At 44.9% G+C, this 21306-nt stretch overlaps 1 protein-coding gene across 5 annotated transcripts in view; it reads right to left on the bottom strand.

Moving 5' to 3' along the window:
* The window catches only part of Dlgap2 (DLG associated protein 2), a 724943-nt gene that overhangs the window by 428831 nt on the left and 274806 nt on the right, over positions 1-21306 (bottom strand). The window contains exon 1 of one of the 5 annotated variants that reach the window (XM_036166328.1): positions 18705-19131. The exons of 3 other annotated variants lie outside the window; for them this stretch is intronic. In XM_036166328.1, coding sequence (XP_036022221.1) covers positions 18705-18738 — 34 coding nt within the window. In that variant the 5' untranslated portion in view covers positions 18739-19131. Of the gene's footprint in view, positions 1-18704; positions 19132-21306 lie in introns of those variants that run through there. One more of the 5 variants, XM_036166327.1, reaches the window with a different exon arrangement.

Below are 21306 nucleotides of genomic sequence, written 5' to 3'. Positions count from 1 at the left end.
ATGGCTACAGAAATCCCTGGAGGAACACGGGGCTTTTTTAAAGCCAGGCCCACTTGGACACTAGTGGAGGTAGCCACAGTGACCATACCACATCCCTTTCCCTTTTCAGAGACCTGCTACACAAAGCCTCAGCCTTGAACTACATGCATCCATTCTAAACCCTTTGGGAGGTACATCTGGCCAGAAAAAGGAGGAACACTGTCTCATCTTATGGTCAGGCGACTTCCTGGTCATTCATTTCAAAAGCTCTGACACACCTCAGGGGGTCTAAAAAGTTCATATTCTGACCAGACACAGGGCTTGTGTGACCAGGCAGGATGAACATACCACTTCCTACTGGACAATAGCTTGTGGACCATCCAGAGCTGCCTGTTAGCCCACCCCTGCTCAAAGAGGGCAGCAAACCTGGTGCAGAGGTCCTCACAGAAGTCACCTGATAGAGCAGGTCATGTGGGTTTCCAAAGTGAAGAGAGACCCTAGAACACTCTGGTTCTGGGGTAAGTCAGCCATACTATTCTAGTACCAGAGTGATCTCATTAGACAAATAGAAAATGAAATCGAGAGGAGAGCAGAAGAAATGGACTCTGGAGGCTAAGAGTTGACCTGGCCCTAGATGATGAACTATGTGTCACAAAGGACAGTGAAGCGGCCAGGCTCTGGCTAAGGCCAGAGAAGGGAGTGCAGGGGGAAATACATGGGCGAGCAGGGGAGGAATGGCTACCCTTAAGAATAGTTTGTTTCCTGGGTTGGGGATTTAGCTCAGTGGTAGAGCACTTGCCTGGCAAGCGCAAGGCCTTGGGTTCGATCCTCAGCTCAAAGAAAAAAAAAAAAAAAAAAAGAATAGTTTGTTTCCCTAGGGACACTCACTTGTAGAAAACTAATTTTTCATTTCATGGTGATAGCTTCTGGGTTGGGGATGGGGATGTGTGTCCACTTCTCCTTTCAGCCCTAGGACTCCATCTGGCTTAGACCTGTGCAGGTCCTGTGCATGCTGCTTCGGTTCCTAGGAGTTCATGTGCATTCATCCTGTTGAGTCAGAGGGCCTTGTTCCCTTGGTGTCCTCCATCTCCTCTGGCTCTTACACTCTTCCTTTGGTAAAACTTAAGTGTGTGTATCCACCCGCCATGATGGCTGCACACAGTCTCGAGCCTGAGTGGGTAGTGGCAGGTGAGTTTTTATTTCTTTATGAATGTCTTTATTAGTCATATTTTGCTATGATTATCTTGTTACCAAGTCAAACAAGAAATAAGACATGGTTGATAAAAGGTAACCTCTAATTTCCATGCCAACTCCAGGCTGGCAGACAGGCTGGGTTTCTGTCTGCTGCAAATGTCATGCCAGGGTCACATGTGTTCTCCATCTCTCCCTGTGGAAGTATCACTGCCTCAGTGGGACTGGGGGGGGGGGGGTTGGGTAGGGGTTGGGATGGGTTTGGGGTGGGATTGGGTGGGATTGGAGCAGGATTGTGATGGGATTGAGATGGGATTGGGGAGAGACTGGGACAGGATTGGGGTGGGAATGGGGTGGGACTGGGGTGAGATTAGGATGGGACTGGGATGGGATTGGGGTGGTGTTGGGGTAGGTGTGTTGATATTTCAAAAAGTGATATTTATAGACCAGCAACAAACTGCAAGGCTCAAAGAGAGCCACATAGAAGATCTTTGCTTTCTTTCTCTGTCTCAAGATTGCATATTCTGAACATTCCCCTGAGACAAACACCCAAAGTTGACTCTGAGAACATGAAGACTGATACATATCAGATCTTTGAATGGGAGTTGACACTTTGGTGAGGGATTTAGGATTCAAAACGAAAAGCAGCTTTCTATGGTGGCCAGCTCAGATGGAAATCCTGATAGAGAACCAACATTTTTAAAAACCACAGAAACTATGAAGATGATTTCAACTTGAGTAAATACACTTTCATACAAACCCTCCATTAACCAGAGCCTTCAAAGAAGAGAGAATTATATTGCATTTTTTGTTCCTTTTAGCATTTTTGTGGAAAAACAAAACTAAACCCTTATGTCATGGAACAAACTAGAAAAAGCAAATTTCAGCTCCTGGAGTAGCCTAGACCAGCAGAAACTGGACTTTGGAACTCAAGGCCTGGAGTCTGAAGTATCTTCCCTGGGGCCCAGGAAATGCTTAATTAGCAGGAAGCTGAGCCACCAGCCTCCCTACTGTACCAGCTCACACTGTCAGTGCCCAAGCCTAGCTCTGTAACACTGAGTTTCCTAGGGGACCTGGGAACAAGCATGATCCCTCTGCATTGATTGCTTGGTCAGAGCATCTGGGTTGGAAAACAGCAGCAGATCCCAAGAAAGAACTGAAGCCTAGAGGTCACAGAAGAGTGGTCACACTCATCTTCCAAGGAAAGAAAGTATCACCTCTTGCAGCCACCCTCCTTCTCTGTCACTTCCTGTGGTCACCCTAGCATGCCTGCCACTCAGCCATACACTGCAGTGTCTGCAACTATCCCTGGGTGATAGAACATCATCTTTACGTTCTAATAGTCAAGGTCAACAAGTAGGTGATGAATCGCCCATTATAAACTAATAGAGCTAGTGTTTGCAAAATGTTCTCCAAAATTCTACCCTTATTTCTTTTACAATAATATCCTTTGACTTACTGTGGTAAATGATAAAATCCTAAATAGAGTTTTGTTCCTTTTCTTTTATACTATCCATTCTTCCTCACTGAGTTACTACCATTGTTTAATAAGAATGGTATTCTTTTGTCTGCAAATCAGTAAATACCTTTGAGTTTTCAGAACATTTGCAAAATCCTTATTTCCAACCCATGTTCTGAACTAAACCTTTGGCCCTGCCACAGACTCAGCCAAGAGAAAGTGCTGCCAGAGTGCAGAGACCAGGGTTGAGCTGGAAAGACCACCAAACACAGATACAACTGCCCAAGGCCCAGGTACACTCATGACCTGCAAATCAGTAAAACTCATGACTCATGAAGGGATACTTCAGCCAACTGTGGTCATCCACTTTTCAGGAAGGACCAGCAGGCAGATGCTGGTTAAGGAAAGAAGTCATTTATTGACACATGCCATGCCTGTGCAAACCAAAAGCAGTCCTGAGATCAGTAAGACCTGAAGGTGCAACTTTGGTTCTGCATTGGTTGGTTTGGCTGCAGCAACTGTAGACTGTTGGTAAAGACAGGGAGGAAGCCACAGGATCTTTTGCTTATTTGTACCAAGAAACCCCCCAAAAGTCTGTGTCTCAAGTTCTTGCAGTCTGCATTGACACCATATCAATCTCCCTGCCTAGACTCTCACACAAGCACAAAAACAGACACACAGACTCAGCATCCAGCTGTTCCCTTGTTTCTTGCTGCTTCATAACTTAACTCCCAAAGACAGTAACAGAAGACAACTGCACAGAGAGAGGAAACAGCTGTCTAATCTGGCTTTTGAGGTTGTCTATGATCTTCAAGCCCCTATAGTCAGACAGTATAGGTTAACTCTTTGGGACCACAAAGTTTTGAGGTCAAGCCATTTACCAAAGTCTGTGTGGAGGGTGCATGAGTCATAAGCTCTATGGAGGTAGGGAAAGAGCAGTGCCTCTAGTGATGCTAGAGCTGGGCTTCTGAGAAAAGCTTCCTGCAGAGAGTTGGTTTGGAATGTGATGTGAAGGCAGAGCTAGAATAGGAAGGACCAGACCCATGAGACAGGGGCAGCAGCAGAAGTGGGGCTCTATTCCAGGGACAGTGACAAGACATGGCCGGTCAGTCCATCAACAGGTGCCTAAGGACAGATGGAAAGATGGAGGACGGAGAGTGGGCAAGAAGGACCCAGGGCTCCCAGCCCAAGCATCTGCAGGTGGAACCCACAAAAAGAGGACAGGCTGCGGAGGGTTGAAGGAGGAGGATCCACGTTTGGTCTAGAGCAATGCGTGCGTGCAATGATGAATAGTCAAGGTGAAAACTTGCACAGACTCCGGAAGGGAGCTGACAGTGCGCAGACACATTAAGGCTAGTGTCCCGCTTTGGGAGATGAAAGTCGCTGAGGTGACAGCTGGAGAAATGAGATCGGATGACAGAAAACACAAAAGACAAAGAGGACGAGAAGATATTGGAAAGTGCTCACCTGGGAATAAAAGAATGAAGGGATGTGATACATGTGGCTGACTTAGTAACTCAATGACATGCCTGGCACTCCACAGAAATCGCACAGATGAGATGGAGCCGTGCCCTTAAAAACGAGGGCTGAGGCAGGAACCCGAGAGGGTGGGCATAGTACTTCACAAGGGGTCAAAAGAATAGAGGAAACGGAGCTTCGTTGGAAAACGAATCTGAGAGAAGAAAGGTTCAGAGTGGCGTGGACTTCTGGGCAGAAGCTCTGGAGAATACTCACAGACCCAAACAAGAGGCAGGAGGCAAACAGGTTGAAATTGCAAAGATGAGGTAACTTACAAGATCCCCAATGGAGCAGATGAGGATGTTGATACCAAAGACTGCCAGACCTGAGCACTGTCTGGAAAAGATGTGTCTGCACGCTGGATGGTGGATGGGCCATGTGGTGGTTTAAGCGGTCACTGCCCTGCATCATTGAAGAGATCTGAATAGTCAGTCTCTAGTTGGTGGCACTGTTTGGATAGGCTGAGGATGTCTGGCCTTGCTGGAGAAAATATGTCACTGCCTTTAAGAACTGAAGGCTTCACCTTCCTCCCAGTTTGCTCTCTGCTTCCTGTTCGCATTTAAGATGTGTGCCCTCAGCTTGCTACTGCAGCCGCAATGCCCCCTTATTCCCAATATGACCGGGTCTTATACCTCTGGAATGGTAATCCCAAATAAATCCTTCCTTGGCCATGCTGTTTAATCACAGCAATAGAAAATCAGCTAATGCAAGCAGAAATCCCTGCCTATAACATTCTGGAAGCTACCAGTGTTTAATGAGTTTTTCCATCCTTGGCAAGGCCAATGAGTTTTCATGACATAGAAATTTTGTTTTATTTTGTCATAAAGAAAGACACTTTCACCATGTGCTGAAGTCACACTTAGACTGAGAGGAGAGACCTTTATCAGCCCTTTAGACATTGAGTCACCCTTTATATTAAGAAAACAACCCACTGTATGTAAAACAAAACTTTATTTGGTGTCTAGCTTTTGTCACACTGTGTAACTGTTGAGTCACATGCTGGTACTTGCACAGGAAATGTACTCTTCAATCTCTTTATTGGTGACTACTTCATAACACTATAGTATAAACTGCTCCAGCTTGGCTGACCATTCACCCTGATTCTCCCTATGCATGATGTCAGTACAATTAAGAGGGAAAGTCATCACTCAACTCATACCTTAAATGTCTGCAAAAATACACTTCATGGAATGAATGAGCTCAATCCAAACATTCAGATTAGAAAAATTTGATTTAAAACAATGATATCAACTCAGGCCTCATAAAGTTAATGACTTCCATGTCTCCCATGTTATCTGCTACTCCACAAACCAATCTGACATGAAGAGTGGAAGCTGTGTAGATTCTACAAAAAACCACCTCAGGTCATGGCACCCTTGGCCTTGGTCAGTAGAGGCATGTGCATGAGTATGACAGCCCAATCCTTGCTAAAGAATGGTGTGTGCCTCCCAGTATCCCCTGAGTTGGGTATTATGAAGAAAATTCCTTTTAAAATGTAGCATGCTCCTGTCTAAAGTGGCTCTTTTTAAAGGAAAGTTATTTTTTCCACTGGTCTCTTGGAGCCTAGACTGACAGTTGAGACTCAAGAGTCAAATCTCACAGCCAAGTGATCAGTCATGGAGAAGCTAGGTCTTCCTTTGTAGTGAACTCTGAGATACCTTACTATTTCAACACACTTCAAGCCCCACTTTCTCTAAGTGAATGAAACTAGGAAAAATATCACCCAATCACTCAATATCACTTAATCTCACCCTACACAACTCAATGGCTTTAGCAATAATCTGTCTTAATTCCATTTTTTCCCAGATAAAATCAGCTATATTGATGATCTCCACTGAAGAGATGTTTGTCCTTCCCGGCTTTTGTATCCAGACAATAGCTTGGATGATAGAGATCACTAGTCCTTCCTCTGTCCCAAGTACTTGGCCTCACAGCACCCCATAGATATGAACCTATGAACCTGATCTTCTCCAAAAGATGGCATGCCAGGAAAAACAGGCTGACACCACTTGCAGCCATGCTATGCCCTGGCACTCATGCCAAATGCTGGATCCTTGGCAAGCAGATTCTTGGGACAGGTGCATCTTCTTTGGGATTTAATTGCCTGTGAGAGTGTTGTTACATCTCTCTCCACAGCTCCCTCTGAGTAGACATAAGCTTTTCTCCATGGGTGTCCTAGAGTCACTGCTTCTCAGGTAGAATGGCACAATTAACCCCTAGACCTAATTTTACTTCTGGTTTTCAGAGATATGGTCTTTCTACATAGCCCAGGGTGGTCTCCAACTTGCAAACTTCCTGTTTCTGCCTCATGAATGCCCTAGCATACTTAGGCTGGAAATAATTTTTCTAAGTAAGGGAAATATAGAAATGTGTGAGCCTAAGTTAAAGAAGGCAGAGAAACAAAACTGTTTGAAAAACACTTTTCCTGTTTTTAAATAAAAACAGGAATACTGTCTTCAAATGATGAACATACTTCACATGGGGGTTCCAATCTACCATTTCAGTGATAGTTCCTCAGAGCATATTTTTTTGTTGCGTTTGTTTTTATCAAGGACAAGAGGATGTTTGTCTGAACTGCATGCACTGTCCAAACTTAAGGGCAGAGGAGCTACAGAGCTCACAGTGGTAAGTGTGTGGTCACCAACCAAGCTCTGTCTCGGGCTTCCTCCTCTGACGTCACTCATTGGAGGAGGGTGGTATGACTAGAGACAAGACACAGAAACAGCCTTGATGACCATTCACTCCACAGAGACCAGAACATATTTGTTTTGGGTGTCATCGCATTGGCACTATGGATGACATTAAGTTTAGAGAATGTTCCTAATATTACAAAGTTGTGGTACAATGAGCATCCCCCACAGAGGAAAGATTCTGTAAATTATGAGTAAGTAGAACAAGTGACCCAAAAGGATAAGAAACTATAGGCATTTTCTCTTTAAAATTCAATGTACTATGAACCAAAAATTTAGTAACAGAGCAACGATTAAGGATGCATATTTATGCAGCTGTGCATAGCTCATATAAACTAACATATTCAACACGGCCCATAATCCTCTGATGTAAATATAGTCTTATCACTAATACCCTCATCAGAAACTATGGAGTATTCAGAAATGTGGCAAGTTCAAATAAAATGATATAAATTGTAAAAAAAAAAAAAAAAAAAGCATCAACCACTTGCTGAAAATTTAGTTTGTGATCACCTAATTGAAATCATACTTAATTTTTTTATTTATTGTGGTACTGGATTGGATCGTGCAACCCTATACATGTTAGGTGAGTGTTCAGCACTATAGAACTACCCTCTCACTTTTCAATTATCTTTCTTGAGATAGCATCCCACTATATAAATTACCTAGTTGGCCTTGAACTTCTGGTTCTCCTGAATTAGCTTCTTGAGTAGCTAGAATTACAGGCCCATGCCCAGCATCTATTTTAAATTTAAATGAATTAATACCAACCATAACGCTTTTATGTGCTGATGAAATAATACATGTGTCACTTTATATTGTTAACCTATCTGGATAGTGATGTCTTCTCCATCATCATATTTTGGTTCTAAGAATTACAGGCAATGTATTATTCCCTTAAAGCCTTATTTAGTGCAGTAAAATTTCAGAACAAAAGAACCCAAACAAACAAACTGGATAACTCTTCAGAATACTGCCAGTGAATTTTCTCCAGTTTTGCCCTGCACAGATTTGCCTCTTGAAGATTTTGAAAAGAAAAAACAACCAGCATCCATGATTCATCCCTGTAAGAAGGGAGCTAGTCAGAGACAGATGTATGGAGCCCATTGAGAGTGCTGGTCACCGCCCTCTTCAGCACAAAGGACAGAGTCTATGTGTTCAGCACAAAGGACAGAGTTCTGTCCTCACCTCTCAGAATGCCTGCTCTACTTGAGCCTGAGCACAAAGCCCCACAGGCTACCAGCATTCCCTAATCGCCACTAGTACCTCCGTGAAGAACTTCTTTTACGAGAGCCCTAGAAGTAAAGTGGTTGAAGGAGCGCTTTAACGGGACCCTTGAGGGAAAGGAGTGCCATGGGAGAAAGCAGCAGACAGCAATGCTCAGGATAAGAGACAACATGGGGACCACTGCCTGCTGGCCTGCAAGCTGGACATGGGGAAAAGGAAAACCCAAAGAGTCCTCATCAAAAACCCTATACCTTTCAAAGGTGCTTTTGTCCTAGCTACAGCACAAGAACCTCACTAGTCAGTCACAACAACACTCCCTGCCTCGGGTCTTAGCATGCACCTCAGTCCACCCTTCCTGCCACAGCCCACACACATTCTCTCTCAGAAGTTCACATAGTCATCTGTAGAGTCACAAGAGGAAGAACTTGGAACTATGTGGGAAACAATGGCTAAGTGTTCTTCAGACTGCCACAATGTCATGCTTGTAGCAAAAATGTCTCTCATCCTGGTATCAAGATTCCACCCACAGAACCAGAGAGATGGCTCAGCAGTTAAGAGCACTGGCTGCTCTTGCGGAAGACCTGAGTTTGATTCCCAGCACCCATGTGGCAATTTGTAACCATATATAACTCCAGTCTCAGGGAGTCTTATGGCTTCTTCTGGCCCCAGCAGGCTCCAGAAACATACAGTACACAGGCATATATGCAAGCAAAGCCCCCATACATATAAAATAAAATAAAAAGGTCTCAAAAACTTAAGCATACTCTTGCCACAATATCCAGCAGTTATGTTCCTTGGTATTTATTCAAGTGAACTGAAAACATTTTACTCAATTCGGCTGACAATAGTAGTCCACGGAAAAGCCCATGCACTGATATTTAAAGTCACTTTATTTATAATTGTCCAAATTTGTAATCCAACAAGATACTTTTCAAGAGTACATAGATGTGATGGTTAATCCTCACTGTCGACTTGATGTTCGAGTATTTCCCAAGAGGACTGACTGTGGAGAGAAGACCCCTACCTTAACATAGATGGTCGCATGCCCTGTCCTGGGTCCTGAAGCTAAAGGAAAAAGAGGGGAAGGCACCTGAGCACCAACATTTCTTTCTCTGCTTCCCAACTCACTGAGAGGTGAGCAAGCAGCTTCATACTCACACCACCACAGGGATACCTGCCACCATCCCTTCCCATCATGATGGGCTGGATCCTCAAAATAACCACCCCCCTTAAGTCTCTTTGGATAGGTATTTGGTGACAGGAAAAAAAGAAAAGTAACTAATACAATTGATAAACACATCACTGGCCATGGAGAGAATGGAACAAGCCTCGGAGCCAAGAAAAGTCACTAAGGAACCTTCAATTCATATTGCTAAGCAAAAGATACCAATCTAAAAAGGCCACTAACCGTTTGATTCTGACAGGTGACATTCTAGGTAAAGCAAAGCTCCAGAGATAATTAGAGGCCAATGGGTTGAGGCTAGGGAGATGGTTCAATGGGCAACAGTGCCGGCCTACAAATGAATTGAATCCCCCAGGATCCATCCGGCAAAGGGAAAACAAGTACCAGGGCTTGCCCTCTGACCTCCACACAAGTGGTCTTTGAGAAGGGAGCATGTTGTGTTTCGTCTACATCAATTCTTGTCCGTTCTGAGATCATGAGCTAATGCCAATGTTGTCACTTGCTCTGTGCCCACGCCAACACTGTGATGACACTCGTAAAAACATTGTTAACACAATCACTGCAACAAAGTTCTGAGCACTTAAGTAACTGTCAGGGGGAAAAAACAACACAGAATGACCATTTATTAATCACGTTATCTGTGAAACTTTATAGTACCATATCATTTAATAAAGCAAACGAGCTGACTATATCCTATCCAGTTCTAAAATTCTAGTGTTCCGAGTATACTGTAAAAGGAAATATAAATCAATGCAGGGAAGACTGCTTCCAATGCAGTAGTCGGTCTATAAGGTTGAAAATGCACCTAGTCTAGAAATTACCTCAACTCAAAATACTTCTGTGGCTTGCCATCCACAGCTTTCCCCACTGAGGTTAGAGTATCTTCTGCAAGAGGTGAATAAAGGTCAAGGGGCTGGGAGTAGAAACTCTGACATGCCACAAAGGAAGTCCTCAAGCCCAGAAGGCAGAAGCATTCCCTTTGGAAATGACCTCAACTGCAGTCCACAGGGAAACCTCAGAAACACGAAGTCCACAGCATGAGATCCAGCTGTACCTGAGCTCTCTGACCCAGTATGACAGAATCAGAGTCCCCTTGCTTAACACCAGACACTGCAATTCTCTAATCTATATAAAACTCACTGGAGCCAAAGGCATATAGAATGACAGGGTGCTTTAATATGAGCCTTATCTTCCCCCAAGAGAGTGTGATAGTTAACAGATATGTCCAGTTTTGTGTTACTAAAAGAAGAACAAGGTCAAATTGTACCATGGATCCATCCAACAAGCACTGAATGCCCAAGAAAAGGGAATTGAGCTCTGCAGGACACTTGGAGAGATGTTTACAGAGGTTCAGTGTTTTGGCAATACCTTAATGAAGGTCTGACTTCTGTGTTTCAAAGATCTTTCTCACATCCAAGGACACCAAAGGAATGGTTCAACAAAATCTTGCTGGATTTCCATGCTAATCACATATGATAACAGGTGGAAATTCATGAATGCTGTAGATGAAGAATGAGTGAATGAAAGTTTCCACTCCTCTCCAATAGTCATCCCAGAAATAGAGAAGTGGGAAGAATGGGTGCTGTGTTTCAGATTCAGAACACCATCAAAGCCAGAGGTCCGGGGAGTACCTCACAGTCTCTGCAGCAATGTTTTCTCACAGAGGAAGCTTACTTCCATCTACTGCATCTTCCTTCCATGCATGCATGCTGCAAGGCTGCTGGGTGTAAGGACTAATCCTGAGTGTGACGGAACTAGAATAAGACACTGCCTCAAGGAAGATCTGATTCCAGATGTGTGCAGCATCCAGCACACACTTCTGCCCCAACACCCAGACCAAAAGACAATGAGGTGCTGATGAGACACCACACAGAGACAAGAGTCTGCCAGCATTCGATCCCAAACAAGTTCTCAGTGGGTTCCTGGGACTCACATACCATGTGGCCCTGCTTGTCTTTTGGGGCCATGTTAGAAAAGCACATTACTGTTTTGAAGAGCTCCTTCCTTGATAAAAAATTTAAAAATAAAAAACCTAGGTAATCAAAGATCTTCATTTCAATGAGAGTCACACAGACCACATAAAATTAAAACATATGCATATTCATTTCATTGACAATACTCCCACACACTGAGACACACATACTAGAAAAATGAATCTCAACTGCACACCATGGATAGCACGGGGCAGACTGAGGGAGGAGAGGGACAATGCTCACACATGCATACAGGTCGGTTCTAAAGAATGGAATTCCTCAGTAAACAAGCCTAACAGGAAAAAGGAAATTCAATGCAAACAAGTGGCAGCATAGAGGAAACACAAGCATTGTGTGTGTGTGTGTGTGTGTGTGTGTGATCTGGAAAGGCATCAGAGTGCACTGAGTGCACGGAGTGAACACTCCCGAAGTCAGAGCTGAAGGAGCTGCCTGCATTGGTGCCTCAAGCTGCACCTGGATATGAGTGACAGGGGAATCGTCTCCTTGACACCCAAGAAGCCACCTTGAAAGTTGCCAGCAGAAGGGACCCTCTGGTGGGCATTCCTGCTAGATTCCTTCAAGCATCCTGTGAGCTGTGTGCTGGCTTTAGTTTGGTTCTGGGAACACCTACAGTGGAATGTTTCTATCATCAAACAAAAGCGAAAACCATAGAAGAGCACCTAGATTCTCTCCTTCTAAACTGCACCAGGGTACAACCCATAAGAAATCAACACAGTACGCCCAGCAGGAACAGTTCCTTTGGAACTGTGACCTGCTTTCCAAGCATGGGGTCTCAGCCCACAAGGCAGCCTGCTGACAGCAAGTCCCACCCTCCCCAGACTGCCTCTCAAATGGTTGTCACAGTGTCCTCTGAACACGAGCAAGAGCTGTGTCCAAAGAAGGATCAATCACCTTGCACCAGGGTCCATGCTGGTGCTCAGTGACTGTCACAGGCCTCATCATGATGGCAAATGGGCACAACCAGAGCAGTGATGGCCCTTGTAGAGCAGCAGAATGGCCTGTGCGTGCACAGAACAGCAGCTTCATGCACACATCTTTCTGCATGCTAGAGAAAGGGTTTAAATGCTATCTTCCCCTCCATTGTCTTCTTGAGAAATGAAGGAAATTGTAAACAATGGGAAAGGTGACAAAAAAAAAAAATGTATGACTAAGTCTCTACCACCATTCTCCCCAGAAAGCATTTAAAAAAAAGTTATGTCTTTGGCTTCCTTTGCCTTAGTTTTTCATCAATGTACCTCATGTTATAGTTTACTGCAGTGGGTCTCGTCCTTTGTCATGTCGTGACCCTTTACAGTTCCTCGTGTTGTGATGACCGCTCAACCATAAAACTATTTTTGTCGCTACTTCATAACGATAATTTTGCTACTGTCTTGAATCATAGTGTAAATATCTGATCTGCAGGATATGTGATATACAACCCCCATGAAAGGGTCATTTGACACCCCCCCAAGAAGTTGTGACCCACAGGTTGAGAACTGCTGGTCTACTGGCAGAATGGTGGGCCCTAGTATATAAGTATTTGTTTCTCCCTTCATGGGATCAGATGGGGAAATCAGCAGCTCCATCTCCTCCAATATGTGCTCAGCTTGTCTCTGCTGACCCTCACCTGCCCTCCAGCCAGTCCTTTCAAGAAGACTGGCCTAGCAAATGTGAAGAGGGGACCAATCGCTCCTCCAGAAATATCCGTCTGGGCTGCATCGTTCTTCTAGCAACTAAAAATGTTGTCACTCTGTCAGCAGCAACAAATGTGTGTGTCTGCAGCAGAGAGCAGGCCTATCCGTCATACTCTAGCGGGGCATTCCTGGGCTTTGTTTTTGCTAGCAGAACTTTATTTCTAGTAGGTATACTCTGTGAGTCGTTCAAGGTCTTGGTCCAACCAAGATAGGAAACACGTGAAGAAGATGACAACCTATGTGGAGCCCTGGCACTGTGTGGTCTCCCTGCTTTAGATCCACTTCAAAAGCCCCCATTCTTGGAGTAGCATCTTTAAAGACTGGTGAGGTTCACTGTCAGAAGGAGCAGTGGCAGTTCCTCTGGCCAGGGGTAAGATCCCAGAGTGGGGACAGGGAAGGGAGCTCTGCAGCCACTCCGCTGGGCCTTCTCCCCTTGCCTGTTCTTAATCTCTTCCTCTCTGGCTTCCTCCCTTCCTTCCCTCCCTTCACTTCCTCACACTGTAATCTCCCCTTTAGTATTAGGAAAACACTGCCCAAGCAATGAACGTGGAAACCCTGCTGTCAAATGATGCAACCTTAGCTGTGACCACACAACCAGGAGAAGGGTCCAATCTGAGAATGTGGAGCTGCTCGATGCTAGGGAGTGTCTGTAACAGCAGGAACTCTCTTCTTTGCTTATGGGGGTGAAGAAGATGAGGGTCACTTTGAGGGACATCCTGGAAGACTCTTACAAAACTGGATATGTCAAGAACACAAGCTGGTATGGGAGCTTCACTCATAACTGACCAACTGGGCATCCTTTAGTGGATGAATGGCAGAGTGATATCCATCTGGAGAATAGAACATTGCTCAGCACTAGAAAGAAATAAGCTAGAGTCATGGGATGTAATAAGGGTTTGACTTGAGCCAGAAGGTACATGTACCGGGAGGCACATGTAGTCAACAGGTGGCCACAGAACCCTGCCCTCAGAATGATGGGAGAGGCCCAGCTCTGATGCCTTCTACCCAGTGAATATAAAGAAAAAGATCAAGATATACCCTTCACCCACCTAATTCAAACAAAGAAAAGCAGAACTGGTTATATACACAGATGCCAGAGCAGCTAGGCTCCAGACTAACACATCAAGGACTCTAGACCAATTTGTCAGTAGACAAGAGGCCAGGGAGACCAGAGGAAAGAACTGTGTACATGTTGGTGGTTATTTGGGAGTGTGACAGAGACCCAGCCTTGTCGAGCTTTTTGTGAACTTGACACAGCTGGAGTCCTTTGGGAAGAGTGAACCTCAACTGAGAAATTCCCCCTCAAAACTGGCCTGTGGGGCATTTTATTGATTGATGGTTGGTGTAGAAGGATCCATCCCATTGTGGGAAGTGTCACCTCTGGACAGATGGTCCTGATTTGTATAAGAAAGCAGCAGCATCCCCTGTGGCCTTTGCTTCAGTTCCTGCCTTCAGTTCCCTGCCTTGAGTTCCTGCCCTGACTTCCCTCAGTGATGGAATGATCTGGGCATTGTATGCTGACATATACCCTGTCTTCCCCAAGTTGCTTTTGGTCATGGTGTTTATCATGGCAACAGACACCTAAGGCAGGCTCTGCTGAAACACATCCCACTAGGATTCAGTCCAGGGACACCCTACTGTCCTCTCCCTGAAGAGGATGTACTCTCTCTGCCTTGGTAGCAGAGACCAAATGCTAAGGATGAGACGTTGGAGGGAGTCATCCTTATTAACCCATCCTGCACCCTGACCCAGCAAGTCACCCAGGTCTAAGTGCCTGTTCTTCAGGAATCCCATCCATGTGCAAAGTCATACCCTTAGGCATAGGACTGGGGCAACGAACTCAGGAAAGGTCCAAGGAGGCCTCCGCATGCTCACCAGAGCTCTGCCCAGAGTGTCCTTTTAGACTAAAAATCACAAATGGCTTAAGAATATATCTTGGAATTCCTAGAGTCCAAGTTACTCAGATATATTAGTGTATACTACTCTATTTGTGTATGTGTATGTGTGTGTGTGTGTGTGTGTGTGTGTGTGTGTGTGTGTGTGTATTTGTGTATCTATGCCACAGCTCACATGTAGAGGTCAGGTGGAAGTCAGAGGACAAATTTCAAGAGTTAGTTTTCTCCTTCCACCATCTGAGTCCCAAGTATCAAACTCAGATCATCAGGCTTGGGGTCCAATGCCTTTATCCATAGCCTTATCACCAGTCCAGCTTACAGCTCTATTTGTGGACTCTAGCAATCAGGGTTCTCCATCTCTGTTATGGAAGAAGAATTTATAAGAATGACAGAACCAGAAATGGTGGCCCACAGCATATGATAATCTGAGAAGACTGTGCATGCCTGAGAGATACTGAATTAGAAGAAAGACATGAGCAAATGCTTGTTCCTATGAACACCTATGAAAGGATGCATGGGCAGATCTCTGCAGTTTTGTGATTGACACTGAGGCACAACCTCAAGGCATGCAATTACAACTCAGAGGCCAGTGTCTAAAGCAAGTTAAATTCCAAAGCCACACAACAAGATGCAGAGGGGTTTTTCCTCAAAAGAAAAACAGAAAGTTCTTGCAAAACTGTTTTACCCTAACCCTTTACCAATCAGCATACTTTTAACCAATATATGTGGACAAGAAAGCAATTTCACAACAGCCATTCTTCACAAAGAAATGTTATGACTTTATTCTCGATGCTAGTCATATGAAAAAATGCTAATTTTACTACCCGTCATAAATAAAATAATGATCTAATAAGCAAATTTCAGGTAACAGCTGCCTCTCCGTAAACAACTTCCTGATTCAAAGTGTGAGATCAAGTCAATGAGTACTGTGTGCACAAAGCCTGGGGTAAAGAACTGTGTTTTCAGCTGCTGGGTGCATAAAGGAAGCTCACCATTAGCATGTGGAGGTGTGACTGATTCAGAAATATCCCACACACTGTACACTGGCTGGAAACACACAGTGTGTAGGTGTCTGGTTTTATCTCAAGGCTCAATACCAACAGTACCGCCAGCATCCTTCCGAACTGCCTTTTCACCTCTGACATCTGTACCTGTCCTTGCTCTTTTCAAAGACTATCTATGTGGGACGTCAGGGATCAGGTGTGTGTATGGTTAGGTGAGGCATGCTTCTGGCAGTTTGAAGAACAATAAAAAAGGAAGATGATGCTGGAGAGACCATACTTCTAACACAGTACAGAGGACTGCAGAGCTCTGCCCCCCCCCCCCCCAGTAAAGGGTATTGGGAGTTCAGTGGCCTGCACTGACTGCATCCCTCACAGAAAACAGTGTACTTCTCTGACAGACTCACTCACGGAGAAACAGAAAAGCAAAGCAGGGCAAGAAAGATGGCTCAGAAGGTAGAAGCACGCAAGCCTGATAACCCTTAGTTCAATCCCCAGAACCTCTGAAAAGAGCTAGATGTGCACATATGTGTAATGCCAGCAATCATACAGGGAGACAGAATGTGGAGACAGGAAAATTGGCCAGAAACTCAGAGGCCAGCTAGCCTGGAGTACCCTATGCACTGGCAGAGACAAGACAGTCCTTGCCTTAACAAGAACTCATTCCCTCAAAGTCACCCTCTGACCTCTGCACACACACACACACACACACACACACACACACACACACACACACACACCACTCCACACAGCCACACCACAAAATAAATTTCAGAAATTAAAAAAAAACAAAAACCATATTTTATCTAAAATAAAGATGACACTATTCTAGAGAACAAAAACCACACGTGATTTTGAAGTCATGTTTGATAGACTGAGAGCGTACCAAAGTTTGTCCAGAAAATACACAATGGCCTTCAACACACCGCCTCACAGCTTGGCTGCGAAACGTTTGTCAGCTGTCACGCCAGAGACCTGCGTGCACATCCTGTGGTCATGGTTCCCAATGAACGCTGTCACAATGCAGCACTTCATTTCTACTGTCCCACTTTGTGCTTTAAATATATTGAAGTGATCTGATTTAAAACAAAACAGTACTCATTAGTTACAGACACTTAGTGTGGAATAACTGTACATGTGAAGGCAGGGTTTCAACTTAGTGAAAGAGACTGTGGCCTGCTTCTCTGGCAGACGTCTAACTGTGCTAAGATCTAAACATCTCTCCATGCTTATCCCCAACAGCACTCTCTAACTTGAGCTACAAATCCAAGCAAAGGCTGGGACATCCATGCAGTTCTGGGATGTCACATGCCATCCTGTGAGCACCCTCGGATGAAGGGCAAGGGTGACAGGTGATTGTGGGTAATAAAATACTTGTTGCTCGATAAAGCATGATTCACAAGACTGGGTAAAGTCCAAGTGACTGGTCCTAGTATGGAACAGACTTAAGGCTACAAAATCGCCTCTGGATATTAAGCTCCTGAAGGATGACAGACCTGAGCTCCGGGGATGAAATTATGAATGAAGCAGTCAATATCCACCTGGAAACGGAGAAGCCAATGGCAGCTTCTCTCTGGACATGCTCAGTCCTTTGCAGAGTGTAAGCCCTCCCTGTGATAACTCAGCCATTTGTAACAGAAATTTGTACAGCCAGTGGTCACACAGATGCGGAGGCAACAACAAGTCTCTCAAGTGACAAGCTGGAAAGGGTCCAGATGTGGCAGTTCTATTTAGAGAGGTGTGTGTATCTTTTCCCATGGAAGAGCAAAAACAAAAGGAAACATGTCAACGGAGCACAGTGAAAACGAAGCATGTGGGGAGAGACTACACCAGGCATACCTCGCCTTCATCCCTATGGCTCACTCACCCAAGGCTGGTGACCAGCCATAACAGCTGTAACCAGTTACTTGGTGCCTCACTGCACAAAAAAAAAAAAAAAAAAAAAAAAAAAAAAAAAAAAAAAAAAAAAACAGAAAGAAAGAAAAAAGAAAGAAAAAAATCCTTCCTGGCTGATGGGTTCTCGGAGCTCCTTGTCACACTGTGCACACCAAAAGCATGCTTGGTCCAAAGCCTCAGCAATTCCGTGGTACTTGCACACCATCTCCTCCCACCAAGCAGAGGAGGGCTACTTGGTGTAAGCACTAAATTAGTGCTTTGGAAGGGGCTTTGGTTATAAAGACAGGCAGAGACAGCACTTCCCAGCAGGTACCCATCCCGGCACCTCTCTCTTCCCTTTCATCCTATTCAGTGCAGCTGGGAAGAGCTCAGAACCCCTCAGTGCACTCAGCAACACAAAGGAAGCCCTCTCTGCAGGCTCTTCTCGCTTGCTAGCCCATGAAACACAGGTTTAATAACCTCTGGTCCCGGGATTTACTCATTTCCAGAGGATCACAGAACCCACAGCCCAGTAGCCACATCTTTGCTGAAATAAAAAAGGCGAGCCAGCCAAAACAGAGCTTGCGTTACAGACTGGTCCAGTATTTGGTGGTTATCAAAATGATCGTTAACTGGAAAGAAGACAGAACTTGTCTGTCTAGAATGACGATACTGTAGTCCTGGATTGCTGTGCAAGACCATCTGCCCCAAGTCCCCCAGGGCAAGAAAGATGCTCTCTGGATTGCAGTGATGCTAGTCTCCTGGCTGCCACTACTGTCTACCAAGTCATGAGTATTTCACTTATGAAAGCAGTGCAAACCAGGTCTATGAAACAGGGCAATGAAAGAAAGAAAGAAAAAAAAGAAAAAAGAACATGCTGCAAAGTACAGAGAGGTAAGCAGCTACTGGGTTATCTGGACAAGTGCTGATCAGTTAAGTATCATTTCTCAGAGGCCACGGCACTAGTAAAGTATACATCCAAGACACAAAAAGTAAGAAATGAGTCATCCTTGACTTACCAAAGCAAGACTCCTGCTGCACGGTTTGCAGCATCCAAATGTGAAGCGCAGACAGCTCCTTAGCAGATGGGGAGCTGTGAATGCAGGGGCACTTCAACCTCGCTGCAAAGGAAGGAGGCCAGGGTGACCAAGTGAGTGGCCACAGCTCCAACCAGCCTCAGCTTGGACTAGGCTGCCACAGCACTCTGCAAAACAGGCACACTGCAGCACGGTGGCAGGCATAGGATCGCTATGCATGTCCCATATATTCAAGCGTAATAGAAAACATGGATCTGGAGTGGATTCCATGTGGATATGGGGGCTGCCTGGCACCGAGCGGAAAAGGCAAGCTCTCTGCTCATAACAAAATTAGCCATGGAGATGGACGCCTTGATTAGAGTGCAGTGTTATCCCCCGGGACATCAATTACCGAGAGCAGGTGCTCTGTCTCCTGCTCTTTCAGATAAATGCCTATAATCTCATTTCACAAACGATCCCTATTTAGACAGGAGCCACCTATTGTGATGATATCATTTGCTCTAGTAGCCATAAATGGGCAACTTCCTACAGAGCGTCACTGAGCTGACGACACAGGTCTTCATAAAAGTGAGTGGGCAGGGTGTTCGGAGAGGCCCGTCCACATGAGTAGCTCATGAGAAGAATCTGCGCTCCCTGGCATCTGAAAAGTTGCAGGAAAAGAGGAAAGCCTTCCACTCTAGTCTTTCATATGCTGACTGTCTGAGATAAGAGCCAACTCCAGGCAGGAGGGGAAATGTGAGGGCAGGTCAGAGACCCCTGGCATCTCTACATCCCTATACCTGCCTTGACTGGAGGTTCCCTGGTAGAAAATAACCTTTGGTATTCACAACAGAGGTCTGGCCATTTAGTTATTGATGTTCTCTGAAGTACAGAGACTCCAGCCCAGGAGGCAAACACTATACACAGGACTCCTAAATGGAGACAGGAGGTTGATCCGGGAAGGTGGTGAGAGTCTTATGTGGTAGACAGATGGCCAAACTACTATGCCTAAAGCCTCACTTTAGCAGAGTAACCTTCTCTAAAATCACATGCAGAATAACCAGAATTTGGAATTATTAACGTTTTGGAATCCTCTACTATCAGGTATACAAAGATAGTTTTGGTGATATTGTGTTCCCCAAAATATTGTGCACCCTAATAAACTTATCTGGGGGTCAGAGAACAGAACAGCCACTAGACATAGAGGCCAGAAAATGGTGGCACTCACGCCTTTAATCCTAGCATTCCAGAAGCAGAAATCCCTCTGGATCTCTGTGAGTTCAAGGCCACATTGGAAACAGCCAGACATGATGACACACACCTTTAATCCCAAGAAGTAAGCTTTTAATCCCAGGAAGTGATGTTAGAAAGCAGAAAGATATATAAGGCATGAAAACCAGGAACTAGAAGCTTTTAGGCTTTGGAGCAGCAGTTCAGCTGAGATCCATTTGGATGAGGACTCAGAGGCTTCCAGTCTGAGGAAACAGGATCAGCTGAGGAACTGGCTAGGTGAGGTAGCTGTGGCTTGTTCTGCTTCTCTGATCTTCCAGCATTCACCCCAATATCTGGCTCTGGGTTTGATCTTATTAATAAGAACTTTTTAAGATTCCTACTACAGATAGTGGCTGGTAAAAACCAAGCATGAGAGACCAGCTGCTGAGCCTAGAAACAATGTCTTAGAAAAAAAAATCCCCTAAATCTCCATGAACTACTCCAGAGGCCCAAACAGCTCACATGTAAAAAGTCAGGGATTCTACCAAACAATTCACTGCTCCTAAGACTGGCTTTGTACAAGACACACCATGTTTACACCAACTTAGTCTAGCATGCTCCTGAAAAGCACTTTGCGGTTCAATGACTTAAGCTGCAAAGTTGTAGTGTACTGCTACTGGTCTGAGGGAATTTGCTTTTAGACCCCTATAGGAAGATGTGTTGTGGTTACTCAGGGCAGAGAAGTACCCACAATTCACAAAACCCTGTTTTAATATTGCTATAAAAACAGTAACTAATCCAGGCCTCCTTCAGTTTACCTCACCACCAGACCAGGGTACTGGAAGGAATAACTATAGGCATGCTTCCTCTCAGAGTACACTGAAGACCTCTTTTGGGAAAGTCAGCTGCCTGCCACAGGATGTGCCCACTTCCCACAGCAAGAATGTTGCCTCGGGTTGGGGATTTAGCTCAATGGTAGAGCGCTTGCCTAGCAAGCACAAGGCCCTGGGTTTGATCTTCAGCTCAAAAAAAAGAATGTTGCCTCAACCACTGGAGTAGGTCAAGTGCCTTCCCCCAACCCCACCCTGTAAATCTATGTCTATTTGGATCCTCAGAAGATATTATTTGGAAATAGGTCTTTGTATACATAATTTGTGGATCTTGAGAAGAGATCACTTTATAATTAGCAAGGCCAATAACAGGCATCCCAGAACACTGACATCAATGTAAAGGTGGGCAAACCGATGGTTAGACTGATGGATCTATAACCAAAGAAGGCCAATGTCTCCAGTGACTACCAAGTTCTGGAAAGAGGCATGGTGTGAGCCCCTAGAACCTGCAGAATAAACCAGTCCCTCAGCCTGCACCTCAAGTTCAGAGTCTGACCTCCAGA

This window comes from Onychomys torridus, chromosome 17 (genome assembly GCF_903995425.1).
Source record: "Onychomys torridus chromosome 17, mOncTor1.1, whole genome shotgun sequence".
NCBI classification, from domain to species: Eukaryota; Metazoa; Chordata; class Mammalia; order Rodentia; family Cricetidae; genus Onychomys; species Onychomys torridus.
Note: the sequence above shows the minus strand (reverse complement) of the source record. Positions and strands in the feature narration are given on the sequence as shown.